At 35.6% G+C, this 24,055-nt stretch overlaps 1 protein-coding gene across 1 annotated transcript in view; it reads right to left on the bottom strand.

Annotated features, from left to right (window-relative positions):
* adgrb2 (adhesion G protein-coupled receptor B2) overlaps positions 1–24,055 on the bottom strand; it is a 349,244-nt gene that overhangs the window by 43,661 nt on the left and 281,528 nt on the right. Inside the window, exons 18-22 of the mRNA XM_067410949.1 lie at positions 10,266–10,369; positions 9,196–9,298; positions 7,106–7,256; positions 2,757–2,826; positions 855–921 (exon numbers count right to left, since the gene is read on the bottom strand). Of these exons, the coding sequence (XP_067267050.1) occupies positions 855–921; positions 2,757–2,826; positions 7,106–7,256; positions 9,196–9,298; positions 10,266–10,369 (495 nt within the window). The remainder of the gene's footprint in view (positions 1–854; positions 922–2,756; positions 2,827–7,105; positions 7,257–9,195; positions 9,299–10,265; positions 10,370–24,055) is intronic.

Below are 24,055 nucleotides of genomic sequence, written 5' to 3'. Positions count from 1 at the left end.
AAATTAAGAATCTTCTATTTCAGTTAAAATATCCCTTGCTACATATTATATAACACTGAGTGTTTAATTTGAAACCTATAATAACAAGTACTGTAAAAGTATTATTCATTGTTAGTTTATGTGTTAGCTATTGCATTAACTACTGCTTTAAACAAGAGTTACTCAAAAAATAGGTAATGAAACAATAATAGATAGATGGAACATTAATTGCCTGGGCCTCCAGAAGCATCGCAACCCCCTGCTGAAGACCCCTGTGCTAAATCAATACTCAGCCTGTTCAGTCTGCTCCGAGAGCATATCGAACCCACCAAGTCTAACATGTTTACGAGTGCCGTTCGTATTCTGATCATGCAAGGCGCTTGCTTAAACAATGGGTCTTCGTTTTACTATTTGCTAGAGGCAAGATTAATTATTTTTCCATTAATTAGATTTGCCTCTCCAAAGAGGGAACTGGCATCTCCAGATGCCCAAATCTCATTTGCAGTTGTTTGTTTAAGAGGGCCTCTTTATGCCACCACCAAGAAACAAACAACGCAAATCACATCTGACCATGAAAAACAATGCAAACACCTCACAGAAAACAAAAAAGCACCTGAGACCAGGGCTGTGGAGGATATATAGACACACTTTGGTCTCTTTGTTCTAATAAGCTCATCAAGTTCACTCATGCATTTTAACATGATATACTGATGAAAAATACATACATTTTAAATGAGACAGGCCTCAACTCTAATCTCATTAGTGACCGATTTTTCTCTTCGACTGCAGGCGTGATATATTTAAAAAGCATATTAAAGTGGGTGGTGCTCATGTTTACTAGTCTATCAAATTGGAAAGCAGAGTCTGAAACCTACCAGTACAATGACAGCAGCAGGACCAACGAAAGCATAGAGCAGCCCCCCTTCCAGAGACAACCAACAACTGAAATTGAGAGAAGGAGAGAGATAAAGTGAAATATAAACACAGCAAATCACTAGGGAAAGTTGAGATAGTGCTGGCTTCAGAAAAAAGGGGTTGGCAGGAAAGAAACTTAAAGAATTGGTTTATTTGTGCACAGTTTTCATTAACCTTTAATTATTTTTCTTCACCCAAATAAGATTAAATTGTCAACTTGGAAAACAACAACTTGGAAACCAACCAAATTTGTTCCCTAAATTAAGGAACTGAAGAGGGTATTTCAAATACAACCTCTTCATCTTACTCCTTGCATGGTTTCTGGAAATATCACATTGTTAAATTGCTTTCATAAAAGCTGCAAAGTTAATGGACAGATCAAGATACTTCCTGATCAAGTTCTACACAAACAGCTCTGCAAAATCTTGAAGGTCATACTTTATAGACGAGCATTATTAATCATTATTTTAATAGAGCTATTTCGACATTTTGCTAATGTTCTGGTCAAACGCAATCAAACAGATTTCAGTCAAGTTTGTATTCTGATGTCCTTGTGAAATGTCCGCTGTGAAAGGACCATACACACATGCACTCAATTGTACATGCGTTCATATTTGGACTGCAGGGAAAACTGCAGGGAAGAGTGACTGTGAAGTAAGCAGTCCAGCAGTGAGGTTATCTCAGGCGACTGACTTCCTGGCACTGTTTCCAAAATTTGTCCTTTGGTTTAAGGGGAATCCATGTGTCAGACACATCCAATTAAAGCTTTCAAAGGCCACCATTGTTTTCAACTTTTGTCTCCGATTAGTCAGAGAGCTCCCTGGTTTAAATCAATTGCTTAGTGGTGCAGTGAAGACAGAAACCATTATATGCAGAGCAGCAGAAAATTGGCACCATTTTGAGGGAATCCATAGGAATAGAGGAAGAATAGCCTAGGGATCTGATTCAAAATTCTTGTAGAAGACGTTATTCCAAGGTAAAAGGTCAACAGTAACTATACTTTTGTATTATTGCTTAAGTAAGGCAGTGTGTGTCCACCAAAGGTTTTTTTTCCTGAGGCTAACATATTTTTCCAGTTGTTTTCAATGGGAGCTCCGTGTTTTTAAAACGACGGAAGCGTGGCGAGGTGCCGAGTGTCTATTTCACGTTGACCACTCAGTGTTTAATACAGGTCGCTGAGAGTTGAAGAATGTTAAATTTTGGGTAAAACGCAGCACTCATCACTGTCACTTTTTACTGTGGAGGAGGGGTGGGACAAATATCACACCGACCAACCGCCACATCATGTTGCTTGTACAACGGCAACAGACGACAACAACAATAAAGGAACAAAATAATACATAACAAGAGCCAGAGTAAATACTTTACATTGTATGGACATTTTTATATAGAAACAGTACAGAAATTAATTATGTGTGAAATTAGATACTAGTAACACTTCTGCGTATATTCCATATCATGGCAAGCCAAAGTGCCCACAGCTAGGCGTTTTCAGCTGGCTAAAAACGCTTTGGTGGACACGGCCTAAGAGGCCGTTGTTTGAGCTGCGCCCTCTACTGTACAGGCATGAATTTGTAACGCATACACTGTGGGTCTGTGTTGGGGAAAGTTGTCTGAATTGTCTTTGCATACAGTATGTTATCTTCACATTACAAATGTTATACTATAACACAGGTTACTCAGTGATCATTCAAATTTTTATAGTAGTATAACAAATAAATATCTTCATATACTGCATATGAAAGTTCATATATACATCCGGAGATCACTGAGACTTGATGTAACCCTCAAAATGGCACTTGGTGAAAAACAAATGTCTCAACATTTTCTTTGCAAGACTACACTGCATCAGTGATACTTACTAACTTGCCGTGCCGTAACCTCTAGCCCGGGTGAAACCCACAGATACAGCGACCACAAGGGCTGGAAGACCTGCAAGAAAAAAAAACAAAACAAAACAAAACAAAAAAAACAATTTTTAATGGAAAACGTGGTTGCAAAGTGAATTTTAATGGATGGAACAAGTTAAATGGATCAAAACAAACGTTGACATAAAATGAAAGTACATTTATGTGAATGTATGAGAAAATTGTCCACCGTATATAACAGAGGACAAGCATCGCTGAAAGTCAAATTATGAAAATGCAATCTAGTATCCCCCATCCCATTGTTTTCCCCCCATAAAGCCATTAATGGCAGGTAGCCTTAGGCTGGAGAGGAAGTTAGCTAAAGTAATGTCCTCTCGCATTGGTGGCTTTCTTTAGCTTGTGCCCTTTTCACGGACAAATGCACACGGCGTACAGGTACACCATTCCCCCTGTGCTAAGTGCCCTCCCAGACCCCAAACACGCTACTTTAGCAGAGAGCATGTCCCATGGGCCTCTTTGTAAGTGTCTCTTTTCATGAGGCCAAAGTGCAGCAGTGTAAACGTTCCTGTCTGTATTCTCTAAGAGCACTCCACAGGGCTAGTACACAGAACACCCTACACACCCCTGTTAAAACAGCCTGTTTAGTGATGTTATAATGAATCAAACAAGATAAATCATATCAGATCTTTTAAACCTTTAATGTAAAAATTACAAAGTGACATATTTCAGAGAGAAATAAAAACTTAAAATAACCTAACTGTATAAGTGTGCACACCCTTTTATAATTGGGTATGTGGCTGTGTTCAGAATTAACTAATCATCAAGCTCATATGAAATAGTACATAACTGTCCTCATCTGAAGTGACTTTGATTAACTCATATTATCGCGTCAGTTACGGCAGGCCATGTCAGTCAAGCTTGCATCAGCAGCTGACAATCAGCTGCTTCTGACATGTACCAATCCTGTCTTGACTTTTGAGAAATCATGATATTTGCCATACCACACTTCTACTGAATTGCCGCATGCTGAATTTAACTCCCCCCTCCATCCCCAGCTCCACCTGTAGCCTGGAGATCTATGATTTTGTGACCGTCTTCAGTAATACCAGTAAAGTTACATTGTAATCATCCTTCCTTGTGTATTTTGGCTTGTTTACAACTACTTGTGTTATATTTTGTGAATTTTAATTTAGTTTGACTTGCTGCTCTTCCCGCTCTGTCCAGGTATGGAAGTGCGCATGTAGTTTGCCCAGAACAATAAATATAATTAAATGCACACCTTTGAAGAAATGATTTCACTTTTTGAGCCAGAAAATAAATAAATAAATAAATAAATAAAAATCTTACTTCACTAACTAGATTTTTTTTTTAAAAGGTCAGAGCTCCACATTTTGATGTATTATGCATTGATACATGACACAAATGAAATTTACTAAAATATTATTGTAAAACAGATAAAAAAAATAAAAAAAAAGCTTGGGTAACACTTTATTTTGATGATCCACTTTAGAAATTCTACTAAGTATAAGTAACTTTGCAATTGCAAGTCTACTAACTCTCATCAGTGTATTAGTAGACTGTCTGCTTAATATCTGCTAACACTTTATTTTGATTCTCCCCCAAACAGACATTCTACTGAATTTAAGTAACTTAGCAACTACATGTCAACTTATTATACTAACCCGAACCCTAACACCTAACCATATAACCATAACAGCACTACATGTACTAATACATCTAGACATGTAGTTGCAAAGATATGCAGGACTTGTTGAAAATAAAGTTTTTCGTTTATCAGGTTATGAAAATGCAATAATATTTTTTTATTTGTGTTGAACCTATATAATATTCAATGATCATGAATATTATATAGTTTTCCACTCATAAAAAAGTAAAGACTGAGTGTATTTCACTATTTAAGATGTAGCATTAAACAGTTTCATAACTGACATTGTTAACAAGTTTCCCATCTTGAAACTGACGAAGGGGTACTCATTGGTCCTTGATTACAATGTTGCATACAGTGACCTTTACTTTGTAGAATTACATCCTCCCCTCCCCTCTCTGAGTCTGTGAGGGCTTCCTGGCCTCTCCTGCTGGTGTCATCCCTATTGTGTTTGCCATCACAGTCAGGGAGGCCAGCTTTACTCATGTGCTAATTAGACCTATCCATTCTTCTCGCTCTATGTCTGCGTGCCACGTCCACACATAATGAGCTCTTCTCTGAAATATTCATGTAATTAACAATGCTCTGATTAACTCTGGAAATTAAAGGCAATTAGAGAAACTCGAGTTTAGAGAACAGGATCGAAAGGCATTGGAAGGGAGGGGATGAACAGGATCCAAATGCGGCTCTGGAGGAAGAAATGAGTGACACAATGTGAAGCATGAGTTTGTTCTGGATGGAAGTTGTGATTGTTTTATTACTATACGGGTAAAAGTAATTTTCTCAATTAATGGCCATTCAAAAGTAGCAGTATATTATAATGATTTTTTTAAACACATATATCATAAAAAATAGAAATAATAAAAATCATACAAACACAATAAAATATTAATGTATACTGCACCAGACAAAAAAAATCTCTAAAACCTAATGCAGGGTTTTTCCTGGGTCAATAATGGTCTTCGATGGTGACAGACATGGTCATCCACACAAACAGTAAAAAGTGCCCTACCCACGTGATCTGCGAGCCCGATACTGACAATAAAGTACCCATCACTTTCACTGTAATTATTTCTTGCCCTCTTTGCAAAAAAAAAAAAAAAAAAAAATATTTTATAGCTTTGTAAGAGAAGATGCTTTTTTTCTAAACCTAAAAAGTATTAAGAAGTAGCATTCAGAAGTTATATTAACTAATAATATAATTTTCTACCATATACAATTGAATGCACCTAGCTAACAACAACTTGCTTTGTTCTGGTTTCACCTCACTCCAGTCTAAACTAACTGATTTTATAGGTAGGCCTAATTTACTACACATTGTTATTTAAATAACCTGAAAATATTGTGGATTATTAAGGCTAATTTTACTAATCACTCTTGTTAAATGGGGTAAGCACACTTATGTTCTCATTTCAGAGTTGTTTGAGTAAATGATTCATTATAGACCGTGTGGACAGATCAGTTGTTGTCATGATTCATTAAAATAAATCTGTTCAAATGAGTCATTAAGTCGCGAATTGGACATTAGCGGACGTTGACGCGTTGCGTGCGAATCGCGACTGTTATTAGGACATCGCAAAAGATTTGTCAACACAGAAAACACTTCACCACTGGATAGGATTTTCTTTTTGTTTACTGAAAGTGTGGTTTATGTCAGCAGCACATGCAGGGCGCCTGTCAGAGAAGATGAGGTGACGTTCTTATTATTCAGGAAAAACATTCTCTGAATGCACTCATGAAACATGGATTCGGTCTAACAAACTTTTTTAGCATTGTGTCAGTTGATTTAGATTATTATGTGTGAGGTAGAGAGAGTGCAAAGGCGGTGCTTACTTTGAAAGAGCTCGCACACACGAGAACGGCTCCAGGTTCAAAGGTCAATACGGAATGGATTAATCTGCGTAATTTTTTTTAACACATTATTTTTTTCTCAGATTAATTAATCAAAATTAACGTGTTATTTTGACAGCCCTAAAATATATATATATATATATAAGACAGTTAGAGATAAGACACAAAATGATTGGGAGAAAAAACAAAGACAAAAAGCATTTAGGAGGGCTTTTGTCTATATTCTTAAAGAACATTAATGAATATTACCTAGTTATTTAAAATGATTAGAAATCCCTCATTGGGGGCTGAGCTCCCCTAATATTGCAATCCTAGAATCGCCCATCTATGACAATATCCATCTTTCACATTCTGAGTAACACAGGTTATTTTCTGACATCTTAGTTAAAAACCAATCTACTACCAACTCCCTGTGGGTGGGAATCCTACCCTGCAATATCTGTAAAGGGCATCTATGAATTAATGGAATTGATAGTGGATCAATAAGTTACAAAACATGTACGTGTGCCACTGCAAGTGCTAGAATATCCTTTCAGATCCTGTCTGTGTTAAGATGGTGGCACACAATGCATTCCTTATCAACGATCGTACATCTACGTCTTGTAGCACAGCAGTAACATTGAGCTCCCATGGCATGTTTGTGGTGTGTCATTGGGCCATTAAAGCGAACTGACATGCCATACAATCTGATGTGATTGAATTGATAAGAACTGGCATGTTATACTCCTGCATCAGTCATATGGAGGAAAAAACAAAGCTGGAGCACTTCAATAACATCACTTTTGACCTTTAATGTTATTTTTTGGTATGTGTGCGGGTGTCCTACCCCAGCCCAGGCACAGGAAACGCTTGCGAATGAGGCGCGACCTCATCTTGCCAATCACAGCCAGGTAGGATTGCCACGCCTCCGTCAATACCCAGCAGAAAGAAGCCAGAAAGAAGAAGTGCAAAAAGGCAGCGGTCACAGTGCACAGTCCCTAGAGACAAAAGAAGGAAGGAGAAAGAAACGGGGAGTAAGAAATGACAAACTGTACTGGACGTACTGTACAGAAAGCAATAAGAGGTGCAAATGGCTCTCAGCTATTTGTTTTCAAAGCCAAGAGGGAGAGAGAGAGATAGATAGAGAGAGAGAAAGTAATTGATAGGGAGAAGTGGAAAAGAGCCACTGACATTAACGAAAGTCGGGTAGAAACTGACTCAGTTCCATTGTGGTGTGAAAATTAGTTCTAGCAGTGCATCCTGTTCATGCTTTTTCCCTCGCAGATGGTACTTAAAAAGTGAAAATGGGTTAGTTACAGGTTGAACAAATTCTAAGGAAAAATTGCAGGCTGGAATTAAAGAAAAGTATGCTTTAAGTAAGCGGTGAACACAAATGAGAAGCGGTAAGCAGAGTATCTCGCTGAGGTTTCATACAATAATGAGGTGCATATTCTAATGCTAAACACTGGCTCGCTCAGCAAATGACCCAGGAAATGAGAAGGATTTCACACCATTCATGGTTTACGAAATTAAGCTTATCTGTACTTTCTTAAACTAATGGTCGAATATGAGAATTTAGTGAAATATTAAGTCTGGATTGAGGGGGAATGGGTCCTGAGAGCAGTTCCTTTGGTTGTCTTCAGGTTTCTCTGTAGCTCTAAGTGACAGGTCGAGTTTGAATGGCAGCACTTATTTCTCAGGTGCCTCTGTAGTCTATCTTACGCTCTCTCAGTGTGACAGTCACGGCTGACACAAAGCTGTCCCTCCAGCGTCTTCCACGTGTCTGTCTGCTACACGCGACTGCCTGAGTTTCTCAAATTCAATCGTGGCCACTTACATAATGTCATGACAGGCTGGAGGGAGAACAAACACCCGTTACCTGTGCCACACACTACAAACTACTATCTCTAGGGAGACTGGCACAAGGTTTGAGTGCCATTCAAAACTCAGTTATAAAGTGAAAGTCTTTTGTTTTCCAATTTATTTCGGGAATTTGAATTGAATTTGTATGAGGGTAGCAAATAGGACTCAGAATTGTAATTTCAATTTAAGTATAATTAAAATAGAATTAAATTGAAAGAAATGTATATAACTGCTAGCTATATAAATAATAATAACAATAATAATAATGAATGGTTATTTCATATTTAAAAATCCATATAACAGTCATAAATTATTATTATTAAAATGTATGGCAGTTATAAACATTTCTTTTAAATTAATAACAACAACAATGATATATAATAGTTTCATGGTCAATTCATAAAGGCTTTTAAAAAACATATCTAACAGTTATATAATTAAATAAGATAATAATAATAATAATAATAACAATGGTGATGATTTATGGTTATTTCATATTGAACAATGAAATGCACTTTATATAACGTTCATATAAATTATAATTATTAAAATGTACACCAGTTAATTCATAAATGCTTATCTTATCTAACTATACACATTTTTACTATATAACTGTTCTTATAAATTAAATGAGACTATATAATAATAATAATACAAAATTTGTTTAATGTTGAAAAATGAAATTCTTTTTATATAACAGTCATATAATTTATTATTACTATTACAATGTATAGCAGTTATATACATTTCTTTGAAATGATTGAAGTTTTACGGTTAATTCATAAATGCTTTTAAAACTTATCTAACAGTTATATACTTTTTTTACTATATAAATTATTATAAATTCATATAGATGGTGTTTTAATACATTTCATTTTTCAATATGAATTACCATTACAAATATTAGCAACAAAAACAACAACAACATAGGAGCTATTTCCAACATAAAATTGATATTGACTGTGTCATTGCAACCAGTCCAAAAACTGAGCCAAACAAGAACCTAAAAGTTGCTCTTTCTGAACTCTTTCTCTCAAACACATCACAAAAACACAAATGTGCACAGATACATACCTTACTAAGAGTTTGGGACTGTCCCACCAGTATAAGCACATTGGAGGCCAGTATGGACAGACAGAAGTTCACCAAAATGATGGACCTCTCTGAACGAATGTACCTGAGAATCAAAGAAAAACAGAAAAATCACACACTGACAACAGCAACTGTTTTGCAGTTATGACACTATTATCTTTATAAAAGCATGATATACATGTTTATGACATAAAGGTAAGAAATCCATTTATCAACATCCATTTATTATTTTTTTACTCCACTGAACACTGACAACTTGAGCAGCATCCCAGATGACCTGCAGATGAACTCCAAAACGCAAGCACTGGTGAGCAAAATGTCCTCATCCGCTATTTGAGCTCCAGCCAGATCTGTTCAAGAGGACAATGACAGCGTCCCCTGGATCAATGGTCTGAGTTATAGGGGAGGCCATGATAAGCTCTCTGATGGTGAGGCAGATGCACTAAGCTTGGAGAGAGGAAATATCTTACCACCTACTAGGAAATTATGGGACAGGGGGTGGAAATTACTTGGATCTAAAGTATTTGGATACTTAAACATCTCTTAATTTTATGTATATATATATAATTTGGTAAAATCCAGAGTCATACTTCTAAGGAGATAAATACTTGACTAAGCACCAGCCTTTTTCTGGACATGGTGTTAGCTGATCATGTGACCGTACTAGGCCATCTGCCACACTGAGCTGTTAGCAGCCACGCTAGCCTTCACTAGCACTCTCCACATAATCCTGTCCTGCCACAGGCGGCTCCCGCCATCCCTCATTTGTTCCCAATTATTGCTAATTGCAGTTTTGGCCCACTCTAGATCTACCCCGTGCCAGCTGCTCGATCCCAGCCTGGGCAACCCAACGTGGGAAGCTGAAGTGTGGACAATGAATCTTTTAAGGTATAAGTGTACCTGTGAGAGCACTGGGACATAAACAAAGGGTGAACAGTAATATCCTATTATCTAGTAGAGGACAGCAAAACCTGGAAGCTACATTCAGAAATGGTCCTCTGCAGGATTGTGTTGTCTTGCTGTGGGTCAGTGAAGGGCTTTCCTGAACTCACCTCCAAAAGGCAGCATAGATGAGCAGCAGAATGAGTAGAGCCGTACAGGATATGCCACAGCCCACCATGAGGGGCACAGACGGCATACTCGAGGGCCCCATACCCTGGAAAGAGATCGATGGAGAGAAGGAAGATTAATATTGGATGTTTATGGTATATGTAAGGGATAACACAGTCAGATGGTCAATAATGCAAAATAACCCTGATGGGAAGCAGTGCGGTCTTAAATCAGCCTGAAAAAGTTTGTTTTGCAGTAATGATCAGCTGACTGTATACTTTGTCCTGCCAAATACATGGCTACTAACCATTTTACTGAATCTAAATGTAAAAAATACAAGCCAATAAAACAAAATAACCACACTTTTATTTAAAGTAACAAAAAAAAATAAAAATAAAAAAATTGGACAGAAAATATGCCTGTATTAAAATAATGTCAATGTCAAGTTAAATATCAATATATTCATTTCAATATATCAATATATTGTGTCAATATATCAATTTCCGCCTTTATTTCTCTTTCAGCCAAAAACGGCATATTCGGCCGATGATTTACAGCGGCCAAATTGTCCATGCATCCATATAGTTTAAAAGAAACATGTTTTGAGAGTAAACAATACTTTTACTCAGCAAAGATGCACTAAATGATTTAAAAGTGACAGTAAAGACATTTGGTGTCAACAAAAATAATCTTGAAAAAAAGACAAATCAACAAATCAGCATATGAGAATGATTTCTGAAAGATCTTATGACATTTGCATTTTAAAATACAATAAAATAGAAAAAAAAATAAAAATAAATTGTAATAATATTTCACGATATTACTGTTTTTACTGTCAAATAAATGCAGCCTGGATCAGCACAAGAGACTTTTTTCAAAAACATTAAAACAAATCTTCCTGACCAAACTTTTTTACTCATGTTTTGCAGAAATATGAGTAAAACTGTAGGGAAATAAATCAGACTCTGCAAGCACTTGACAAACAGCTTCAGGTTGGGAGAAGGATAAAAGTGTAGAGGAAAAAAATACAGATGGGTAGTAGGGAGAGGATTACATTCTACTCAGGTTAAAGCTAAAGGCCAAGGGTCTTCTTTCCAAACAGCCTCATGCTATTCTACCATCTCTTTTCCCCCTGAGTTCATTTTTTTCTGTTTCCCATCAGGTCAAAGATAGATTCTCTTCTTAAACTGGACATTCTATCCCCATCAGCCCTTTGGCACTTGCGACCCCTTTGACCCAGCTTATTAAGCATTTCTGCAGGGAGAATTCTAACTACGGGTGAACACATGCTTCATGTTTCTGGATTAACCCTCCTACTCAGTCCTACTATCAAGAATTGTGGGGTGATCTGTGTAACCTTATATTCCCACTGAGGTAAATGTACAGTTCAGGGATCAATTTATTGTTACATGCAAGTACAATGAAATGCGTATATGAATATATGTGACCAGTCATACGTGTAAATTTTTTGAAACTGAGATTTATACATCATCTGAAAGCTGAATAAATAAGCTATAAACTGTTAGGATAAGACAATATTTGGCCAAGATACAACTATTTGAAAATATGGAATCTGAGGGTGCAACAAAATCAAAATATTGAGAGAATCGCCTTTAAAGTTGTCCAAATTAAGTCCTTAGCAATGCATTTCCACTCACAAAAATAAATTTATGGTAGGAATGGTATGGTAGGAATTTACAAAATATCTTCATGGAACATGATCTTTACTTAATATCCTAATGATTTTTGGCATAAAAGAAAAATCGTTAATTTTTACTATACCCGTGGGACTTATAACAGGTTTTGTGGTCCAGGGTCACATATGCACACACTATTGTCAAATGTTTAGACAAATTCAAATGTATGAGGCTCATAACCTTAAAATATGTATATATGTATAACTTATTGTTAAATTCGTGGAATTAACAATTAACTGTTATAGACAAGTCAAAGTTCTGCCAAAGCACTATATATATATATATATATATATATATATATATATATATATATATATATATATATATATATATATATATATATACACACACACATATATATATATATATATATATATATATATATATATATATATATATATATATATATATATATAAAATAATTACTTTAAAAAGTAATTAGTTATATTTATTATTACAAGTAACTATTGCATTTCTTAAAAAAAAGTAAAATGTCAAATAACTTGAATGCCCCCAATATTAAATATAAGTCTAAAAATAAATAATTCTTGATTATTTATGCCCGACTCGTGACTCATGATCTGCACTTGCTTATGAACATAATTTTGACCACTTCATTAAGTTTTGTTTTATAGAAAGCCTCTCTTTAAAGTGAATTTCATTTTGTAAAAAAATGTATCTTAATTTTAATCAATGCTTCATCAACCAATTGCCTGGATTTAGTAAATAAGAAGCAAATATAGCAGGCAATATAATCATGGATGCGCAGGCGCGATCACCGGTGCGTGAACTGGAGCGCGTCTTACTGGCTAAATTAACCGAAACTCAGCGTATAGGCTGCTTGCCTCGCAGACATGGGAAATATATCTATAGAAAGCTTGAAATATCCACATTAAAATGAAAAAATAAAAACGAAAAGAGTCTTCTCTGATTATGTAATCCGAATGAAATGTGCATTTTCTCTCTAGGTGCGTCCAGTATATGCGGAGATGATGAGAGTCAGCAATGTCAACTTCATCTTTGCAGCCGACACTGATTCAGAAAATATTACTTTATTAATAAACAATTAAAATGTCTCCTTGCTGTTTTTTGTCATATTCATTATCATTACTTTTGCCGGTTCTTTATGGCAAGCGTTATGCGTGTGCTTAAGTGCATAGCCTATATTACATAAATGCTCATTATTGGTTTATTCTCTCTAGTATTTAAGAAATTAAATTAATATAAATGTGATTAGTCAACTAATGGCTTAAATGAACAACTACTAGTCGACTGGAAAAAACGTATTTCACATATTTTCAGAGTATGTTTATCGCAGTAGATAGGACCTTTGAACCAGAAAGACACAGCTTACATTTGACTAAAAGGTTTTTGTCTATTTATATATATATTTACTATACTACTACTACTACTACTACTACGAATCAATCAATCAATCAATCAATCAATCAATCAATCAATCAATCAATCAATCAATCAATCAATCAATCAATCAATCAATCAATCAATCAATCAATCAATCAATCAATCAATCAAAAGCCAGTCAATCAATATAATTGTTATTGTTAATAATAATAATAATAATAATTATAATTATTATTATTACTACTATTGTTGTAGTAATAATAAATAATGAGTTGGTGTGTACAAACTTTTGACAGGTAGTATATAAATAAAATATAAATGAAAAATAAAATAAAATGTCACTCAACTGCCTGTCCAGTTTGGAAGGAATGATAATGTTAAATGTGGTGGCATAAATCAGTGACAAACATTTTGACATTTGTGCCTTCCTGCTCCCCCAAGAAATTGCATCTTCAATGGCCGTGTTACGCTGTTATGTGAACTACAGGGGGTCTAATCTCTCAGACACCATCGCGTTAATGCACCCATCACCAGATCTTCACAGCACATTTTTATGGTGGATCAGTCTGTTATCATTATACAGGTCACAGTATTTCTCTTTGAAACTAGAAAAACATCAGAACTATACAGGAGTGAGGGAGCAATCCCTACTGCTTTTATTTGTCAGTTCTTGTGACTACGCCACAAATTTTGGTGCACAAGATGGGGAAATTTGTTTTATTTTTATGTGTTTCTTATTTACCATCCCTGATACATGTTACACCTAAGCCCAGGTTGGAAATCCACACTATTTTTTGGTCTTCGCTGCTTTTGGGAGATATTAATTCTGTGGCAATCTGCAGAGCTTTCTTCCATCTGCTGGTTGGCATGATTAAAGTCTTCCACAATCAGAGACACAGCATCAGGGTAGGTACTTTCGAAGCTCGACATAAAACGAAAGTTGTGATTGTCTTTTCTTCCCTATTGTGACTTATATCTGAGTGAAACGGCTTCACAAATGAGAAAAAAAAAATAGGGCTGGACTTGATTTTGTCCAGGGAATTGATTGGATTGTTGTCGTTTGCTATTGGTCGATCTCATGTGAGTGACAGGTTGTCCCACCCTCATGCCACTAAACACATCATCGAAAATTTGCAAAGCTTTCAATATATAGCTGCCACAAAATCCACATAGGCCTACCGCTTAAAGACTACCAACTTTAATAGACAATTGGAGTCTAATGTAAATCACTTGGTTGAATCGATGTGATTCACACTGCACTGATTGTCAATTCAAATGTAGGGCCTAATTGTTGTAAACAAATGATTCAATTTAATTCAGTTCAATACACTGAACAGTGATTTGTTAAAGCAGTTTTTTAAATACTTCCACTTTAATGAATAAGACAAAACAAATAAAGTAAATAGTTTCTTAACAGAAGTTCTTAAGTGTAGTTCACATTCACAGACTCAGAGCAGTCCCACACTACTACTTCATCTGCTCCTGCGGATACATTCTTCTTCTTCAAGTTCTTGGAATAAGAAGCAGAGGCAGATGATCTGTCTGGCAGTCATCTATGATAGTGGTGTGGCAGTAATCAAGAGCATTCTTACAGGCCGGGAGGCATGCTGGTAATATTTCAGAAGAACAGTCTGCAGGTTGGCATGATTAAAGTCTCCTGCAATCAGGGACACAGCATCAGGGTAGGCACTTTCACAGCTGTTAAAGGAATAGTTCATCCAAATTTAAAAATTTTGCCTTCATTTACTCATGTCGTTCCAAACCTGTATAACTTTCTTTCTTTCTGTGAAATATAAAATATTATATATTTTGAGAAATATCTCAGTGTTGTTTTTCCCCATACAATGGAAGTCAGTGGTAATCAACATTCTACAAAATAACTTCTTTTGTGTTCTGCAGGTTTGTAACCTTATGATGACAGAATTTTCATTTTTGAGTGAGCTTACTGATTTGATTGCATACATGACATTGAATGAAAATCCTGTAGAAATGCTGTTATTTAACAGTGAGATTCCATGTTGAAACAACAACAAAATCAGAAAACCAGGAGCTTAGCATGAGACCTACAGTGCTCAGCGTAAATGAGTACACCCCCTTTGAAAAGTAACATTTTAAACAATATCTCAATGAAGACAAAAATAATTTCTAAAATGTTGACAAGACTAAGCTTTATATAACATCTCTTATAACATGAAAGTAAGGTTAATAATATAACTTAGAGAACAAAATGTTCAGTTTTACTCAAATTAGGGTGATGAAAAATGAGTACACCCCACTGAAAGTCTCTGGAGCAAAGCTAAATTTTAGACTACAAAAGTCTAATTTAACAAGAATTCGACCACAGGTGAGTCTAATTATTCATTACACAGGTGTCCAGCAGATTATAAAAGGGTGTTAAAACTCCTTCCCATTTCATGTTGTCAGCAATGGCACCACATGGAAGAGAAATGTCACAAGACCTGAGAAAGAAAATAATTTCTTTACACCAGAAAGGTGAAGGCTACAAGAAAATCAGCAAAGCTTTACTTATCAGTCAGAATACTGTAGCAAAGTGATACATAAATTTAAAAAAGATAAACACAGAGACGTCCAGGTCATCCACGGAAGTTAACACCTCGACAGGAGCGTCTTCTGATGAGAAGGGTTGAAGAAAATCGGCATGCAAGTTCACTGCAGTTATCTAAAGAAGTAGAAAGCCAAACTGGGGTGACTATTTCCCGTGACACAATACACCGCAGAGGAATGGCATGCATGGGTGCCGTCCTCGAAAGAAGCCTCTCCTAAAGCCCAGGCACAAAAAAGCCTGCCTAGAGTTTTCCAGGGCCCATGCTGACAAAGATGAAGACTACTGGGACTCTATACTCTGGAGTGATGAGACCAAGATAAATGTTTTTGGAACTGATGGCTTCAAAACTGTATGGCGTCGCAAAGGTGAGGTATACAAAGAAAAATGCATGTTCCTACAGTGAAACATGGTGGTGGCAGTGTCCTTATGTGGGGCTGCATGAGTGCTGCTGGTGTCGGGGAGCTGCGTTTCATTGATGGCATCATGAATTCACAGATGTACTGCTCTATGCTGAAAGAGAAGATGCTACCATCACTCCATGCCCTTGGTCGTCGTGCACTTTTCCAACATGACAATGATCCTAAACACACATCTATGGCCACTGTTGGATTTCTGAAGAAGAACAGGGTGAAAGTGATTCACTGGCTCCTGATCTGAACCCAATCGAACACCTATGGGGAATTCTGAAGAGACGAGTTGAGCATCATTCTCCATCCAGCATCCAGTCTCTAAAAGAGGTCATTCTTGAAGAATGGAAAAAGATAGATGTTGCAAAATGTTGCCAGCTTGTTAATTCCATGCCTAGAAGACTTGGTGCTGTTATTAAAAATCATGGAGGCCATACAAAGTACTAGAAAACTGAAAAATACGTAATCTTATTTTTATTATTAACCTTACTTTCATGTTATAAGTTAAACAGATGTTATATTAAACTTAGTCTTGTCAACATTTTGGAAATAGTTTTTGTGTTCATTGAGATATTGTTTAAAATGTTACTTTTTAAAGCGGGTGTACTCATTTACACTGAGCACTGTATGCCACCCTTCAATCCATGGGATCTGTCTGTCAAGCTGCACAGCTTCATATTAAGGGTCAGCTAGAGCTTGTTGAAACAGAGAATCTAGCAACATGTGATGTCCAGCTAAAGGCTTAACCCCTGTTCATCCCATTCTCCATGAACAGCATGCTCAAAAAAATAGACGCTCAGAAATGGAGTCAAGTAGGTCACCAAGATCCATCTTTCAAACTAGGCAGAATAAATCCTATATATACAAATGTCTGAGATCACAAGTGAAAATGCTTCATAGTCTTCTAATAAAAAGGCAAATACATGTAAAATAAATAAATCAGTCCACCCATCCTTAACTGGAGATATACAGCAGATCTCAACTGCTTGATTGTTATATCTTAAAAAAATGTAAACAATACAAAAATTTGAATATATAGTATATAGTATCTACTTTACCTACACAGTATACTCATTTATAGCAATAAATATTAAATAGCAAATCACAACTGCCCTATTTTTTTTATTTCATTGCAAATCTAACTGTATTGCTCAGTTCTTTATACAAAGTTGGATATACAGTTGCATGAAAAGTATTGAAACCACTTGCAGAATCTGTGAAAATGTGAATAATTTCAATAAAATAAGAGAGATAATATAAAATGCATGTTATTATTATTATTTTTTTTTTAGTACTGTCCTGAGTAAGATATTTTACATAAAATATGTTTACATATAGTCCACAGGACCAAAAAAAAAAAAAAAAAAAGTTGAATTTATTAAAATAACCCCATTCAAAACTTTGGGAACCTTTGGTTCTTATCTGTGTGTGGTTACCTGATGATCCACGACTGTTTATATGTTTTGTGATGGTTGTTCATGAGTCTCTTGTTTGTCCTGAGCAGTTAAACTGAGCTCTGTTCTTCAGAAAAATCCTCCAGCTCCTGCAGATTCTTCAACTTTCAAGCAATTTTTGCATATTTGAACCAATTAATTTATTTATTTTTTTCCATTTAGTACTGCCCCTCGGAAGCAACAGAAGATACTTTCATGTTTCCCGGAAGACAAATTAAGTACAATGTACCTTGATATTCAAATTCAAAAAGTTTTCACCCCCTCTGCTCTTAATGTATCGTGTTTCCTTCTGGAGCATCAGTGAATGTTTGAACCTTTTTTAATATTTTTTTAAGAGTTTGAGTCCCTCAGTTGTCCTCAGTGTGAAAAGATGAATCTCAAAATCATACAGCCACTGCTGGAAAGGGTTCAAATATGCAAAAATGCTTGAAAACTGATGAATCTGCAGGAGCTGGAGGATTTTTCTGAAGAACAGAGCTCAGTTTAACTGCTCAGGACAAACAAGAGACTCATGAACAACCATCACAAAACATAAAAACAGTCATGGATCATCAGGTAACCACACACAGTATTGAGAATCAATGTTCACAAACTTTTGAATGGGGTTATTTTAATAAATTCAGCTATTTTTTCTGTCTTATGGACTATATGTAAACATCTTTAATGTAAAATATCTTACTCAGGACAGTACTAAACAAAAAATAACATGCATTTTGTATGATCTCTCTTATATATATATTAAATATTTACATTTTCACAGATTCTGCAAGTGGTTCCCATACTTTTTCATGCAACTGTATAAGTATGTAAAACTTCATCCACACACATACAGTACATTTGTGTACTGTATTATTAAAGTTTCTTTTAAAAGTAATGCATTACAATATGGAATTACTCCTTTAAAAAAAGCATTACTTTTTATGGAAAGTAATGCATTTTATTACTTTTGCGTTACCTTTTCTCACCTTATTACTTATTTGAAAAAGTAACTCAAATATTGTTGTATATTTAAAAGTTATGCATCACTTTACTAGTTACTTGAAAATGTAATCTGATTACATAACTCACGTTACTTGTAATGCGTTACCCCGCTCTAATCTGCTAAATGTGACTAAAAGGCATATATTATAAACATTAGACAGACAGACAGACAGACAGACAGACAGACAGACAGATAGATAGATAGATAGATAGATAGATAGATAGATAGATAGATAGATAGATAGATAGATAGATAGATAGATAGATAGATAGATAGATAGATAGATAGATAGATAGATAGATCTATCTAGATCACAAAGCATTCTCTTTATGCGGCATTTCCATTACAATACACAACCCCTTTGATTTTCTGTCAAGCCTTGCTAGAATCACCTCTTCTCAATGAGTAAAACACTTGACATGGATTTGAAAAGTCACAGCTAAGACTCAAATAAATAATATTGGATGCTCTTTGGGAGAGCCTGTGAAATGGCTACAGGTTTGAGTTTATAAAGCTTGCAGCTGTTTATAACAAGCTGTGAATTGGCTTGAATATGAAGTCCTCATTCATGCACTTACAGCTCAATTGGCTTCCTGGTGTGGACTGGTCAGGCTTTCACACAAAGCATTTATGACTAAACAGCATTTGTGAACAAAGACCCTAAAGCTTGTGTGTGGGTTGTGGTGTTGGCCTACCAACAGCGCATACTGTGTGTGTGCACATCTGTTCTCTGTGAGAGTGTTTGTGTGCAAAGAAAAGGTAGACAAGGGAAAAAGAGGCTATAAAACAGCTTAGAGAGTGGGAGAGAGCTCGGAGCTGGTGGAGGTATGGCGGCAGTGTTTTTACTCAAACTGGCAGGAGCAGGTGTAACAGGTGGTACTGGGAGAGGTGTTGCCAACCTTCACTCTCATCTTTTGCTTAGCCTATTGTCCCAGGCATATTAATTGCCAACATTATTCCTCTGCCGGCTTTGGTTTGGCAATTTTGACCATTCTAGTATGCCAGCAGCCTGAAAAAATGACTAAAGGTGTTGTATCTTTCACAGAAATGTCATTGGCAGGGTAGATGAGAGGATTGCTCCTGTCCTGATGTGAAAATGAAAACACAGAAGCACTAGGGGTATATGGGAGAAGAGACAACAACAGCCGGTTTTTGAAAGCAAAAATCACATTCATTTTCTCCAGAGAAAAAGTTTTTCAAATTATAATAAATAACTCTTTCAAGACAGACGAAACATTGTTGTATCTGGTGATAAATTACCATTAAAAAAATTCGGGTCTATAAGATTATTTAAAAAACGAGTTTTGAAAGAAGTGTATTATCGTCACAAAGGCTGTATTTATAATATTACTGCAAAATGGTAATATTGGGAAATATTATTATAATTTTATTATAATTTACAATGACACTTTCTAATGGAATATATTTTAAATTGTAATTTATTCCTGTGATGGCAAAGCTGAATTTTCACAATCAATCAATCAATCAATCAATCAATCAATCAATCAATCAATCAATCAATCAATCAATCAATCAATCAATCAATCAATCAATCAATCAATCAATCAATCAATCAATCAATCAATCAATCAATCCATCAATCAGTCAATCCTTACTGACCCCAAACTTTTGAATGGTAATAGTGGAAGCTACAGATTTCAGATTTTTTTTTTTTTTTTTTTGTCAAATCACTTTTAAAAACCAAATTCCCAGTTAAAAACTATTTATATAGTCAAATATACTTTGTATGGTAAAAATACAAACATTCTTTAAAATTTTATACTCATAATCATTTATTATATATTTTTACATAGTACCATTGTTTTTGATTTGATTATTCCCAATAATTGAGTCATTCCCAATGATTCATGGGATGCATAGTTAACTGCCTCCAAAGTCAATTTTCATATTTTGAATTTTGTGCGTCAGATCAAACTTTGTAACACTGTGATTCATCTCAGAGCTGGTTGGTTTGGTTCATGGCTCTGAACTCTTTATTGACAAAAAAAAAAAAAAAAAAAAAAAAAAATTAAAAATAGATTCAAAGAAAAACTCAAAAACCAAGGCTGCTGAAAAAGTATGTGGTCACTGTTGCGCTCTATAAGAGTCATTGAAACGGAATGTGAGAGAAAAAGTATCCTTGCTTTGGATGCTTTAGCAGAGGCCTAATTTCCAATTCATCACCACACCTCCGACAGATGTGTGGGCGCTAGACAGCATGAGGTGACAACAGAATAAAAACAACCAAAACTAATGAATGAAGCGGAAGAACCTCATATAAAAAAGAGAACTACAGAAGGACAGCAACTGTTTTAAACAAACTGAAGAAATAACGAAAAAAAAAAGAAACATCTGTAAGTATTATTCTCTATACTGAATTACTAAGGACAGCTTCTAAGCCTTCAACTGATGCCATGTTGCACCTCAACGACATGAGTCTCTCAACTGTCTTGCAAGTGACAGAAAAGACATCCATAATGTTATCCATAAAGTATTTCTATTTCAAATATATGCAGTTCTTTTGACCTTTCTCTTCATGAAAAATCCATCTAAAAAAAGTGTCACCGTTTCCACAAAAATACTGATGATAATAAGAATAATGCTATCTTCATGTGCAATCAGAATTATCGTAAATACAAGTTTTCTAGTCAGAAATTGGACATGAATGTCTTCTCAAGTCATATTTACTACTGGAAAGCTCAGATAATTTCGATACCTGAGTTTCCGAGTTGGGTGTGCCATAAACTTTAAACATGGCAGAGCGGAGAACGATTGTTTCTGTAATTGCTATTCTTTATTAGTTTTTTCCACAACAGACACATCGCCTTGTCTTGTCATCAAAGTAGTGCATATTTGCATGTATGAATAACCATTTGAAGCATATTGTATGTTTTGTACACAGTGAAAATAGCATGTATGAAATCATCCGCATGTTGAATGTTTATATGGCTGTCAATTATTGGGACACTACATTTTATTCAAAATTAAACATCTTAAATACAGTTTGGCTTTAATAAGATTTCCCCATGAAATAGGCAAGAATAATCCTGGTGTCCTCCATGTTCCCTATTCTTTCTGACAATAAAGCACTTTAATGAAACAAGCTCGTAATCAAAAGTGGGAAGTAGAACATTTCCATTCTTGATAGCATGTAAAGGAAGCATAACAGGCACAAAATCAGCATATCAGAATGCTTTGTGAAGGATCATGTGACACTGAAGACTGAAGTAATGATGCTGAAAGTTCAGCTTTGCTATCATAGGAATAAATTACATATTAAAATTTTTAAATAATTTTTTTTGTTAAATCACTTTTAATAACCAAATTCCAGTAAAAAAACTCCCTACACTCTTAATATTTATAAATACTAACATTATATATATATATATTCAAATATTTTGCAAAAAAAAAGGTAAAAATAAATGTTTTTAATACTCAAAATCATTTATTATAAATCAATAGTTTTACATAGTACCATTGTTTTTGGTTTGATTAAGTCATTCCCTATGATTAATGGGATGCATAGTTTACTGCCTCCAAAATCCACAATTCACAGGAATAATTGACATATTAAAAATATATTAAAACAAAAAAAAGTCATTTTAAGTTGTAATAACATTTCACAGTGTTACTGTTTTTACTGTGTTTTGGATCAACTATAGTAAAATACTTTTTCAAAGACATTAAAAAATATTACTGACCCAAAACTTTTGAATGATGGTGTATATCATATGTTAGAAACAAAGTTGTATTAGCCTGCAGGGAGCAGAGACATCGCAAGCTGGCTTTTATGTAACAGTGCAAAACATTATTTAAATACATCACACAAAATTAAAAATAAAAATGATATTTATAAACAAATTTTATTTTAGGAAAATAGTGGCTGAAGTATTTGGGCAGCATATCGAAAATAGAAACGTGGTGTCTGTCAAGTGAAAGCACTTGATCAGGCGCTTGCAGTGTAGGCTGCTTTGTTCATTATACTGTGAGTGATCTAGTTTTATCAAGTCAAAACATGTCACATTAAAATATATTAATAGTTCAAACAGATCATTTACTAAAAGCACCAAGCATGAAACTAATGCTTCTCTATAATGTTCACACACAAATAAATCTGCCTCTTTCTTCCATCTAAGCCACATGCACATCTTTTTATCTCAAAACTGGGCCTACTTGACTCTAAAAAACACTCATTTTCAATTACTGTAGTGATATGGGGTGAGATTTAATCACAAATGTCGTCCATTGAGGGGTTATATGATCACATGCCATGTCCACAGAGAATCTGGCGCGGTAGAACCTGTTCTCGTTCACGGGCCTACAGCCCTAAGCGGCCATACCATAAGACTTGTCCTAAAAAAAGCATGTACCAAAGCTCCCATTGGCTCTGAGGGCCACAGTCAGCACGCATATTACATTGGGAATTATAGTCCGTCTATCCCAGCACACCCTAGGGCAGAGTGAAGCTCCTCAGCAAATAGGAGTCATGTCTATTTTCAGCCCAGGCACTTTAACCTACTTCTCCAGCCTCACGCGCTGCACAGCCACCATTTATCCCTGATCTCTCCTCTCCCCGTTCCTTCTCGCTTCGCAATAACTCATTATGACAATAAGAGACGCACTTAGCAGAAGAGGGAGCGAGGATGAGGGAAAACAAGAAAAACCTAACATGAACTTAGTCAGACTTGGCATTAATCAAACGGCTGAAACTCTCCGAGGCGTATCTTTCCCTCATCTAAGCCCCGAGACCTTCGAGACCAAGCCTCGATCTGCTGTTTGGATGCGTGTCGCACCGCTCCACCTGATTCACCCAGTATATACCCACGTCAGGAGAGACCGAGTGTCATTTTAGCATATGCTGACGCTATCCTTCAAGTTCCCTGGACACTTGTTATCTTTGAAGTGGTTGGGAGAGAAACGTAGAGTGGTGGGACTGTTTTTCAGGGCGACGGCGCATGATGCGAGCCTAAAGCCCAAAACAGGGTGCTGATCAATCATCATGCTCCAAACCTACCAGGAGCTTCCCAAAACAGGATGACCCAAGAGCTTGCTTGGGTGTTGCTAAAGCTTTTAGAACTCCATGGACCATTTTCACATTTCCAGGATTGTCAGAAGTTCAGAAGTAGTTGGGTAAACTTCTATAGTGGTGAACGGAAACTACAACAAATATTGCTTTTGCATTGGCCAGTGGCAAATGAAAATACACAATAGCATTTCTATGACTTTCCAAATGAGGAAAAATATCATAAATTACTTATTTTTTCATTAATTACATTGACCAGAATAGAGAAAAATGTCAAATCTGTAGTCTATTACAAACA

The sequence above is a fragment of the Chanodichthys erythropterus genome, chromosome 15 (genome assembly GCF_024489055.1).
Source record: "Chanodichthys erythropterus isolate Z2021 chromosome 15, ASM2448905v1, whole genome shotgun sequence".
Lineage (NCBI taxonomy): Eukaryota > Metazoa > Chordata > Actinopteri > Cypriniformes > Xenocyprididae > Chanodichthys > Chanodichthys erythropterus.
The sequence above is the reverse complement of the archived record's forward strand: the minus strand, read 5'-3'. Positions and strand labels throughout refer to the sequence as shown.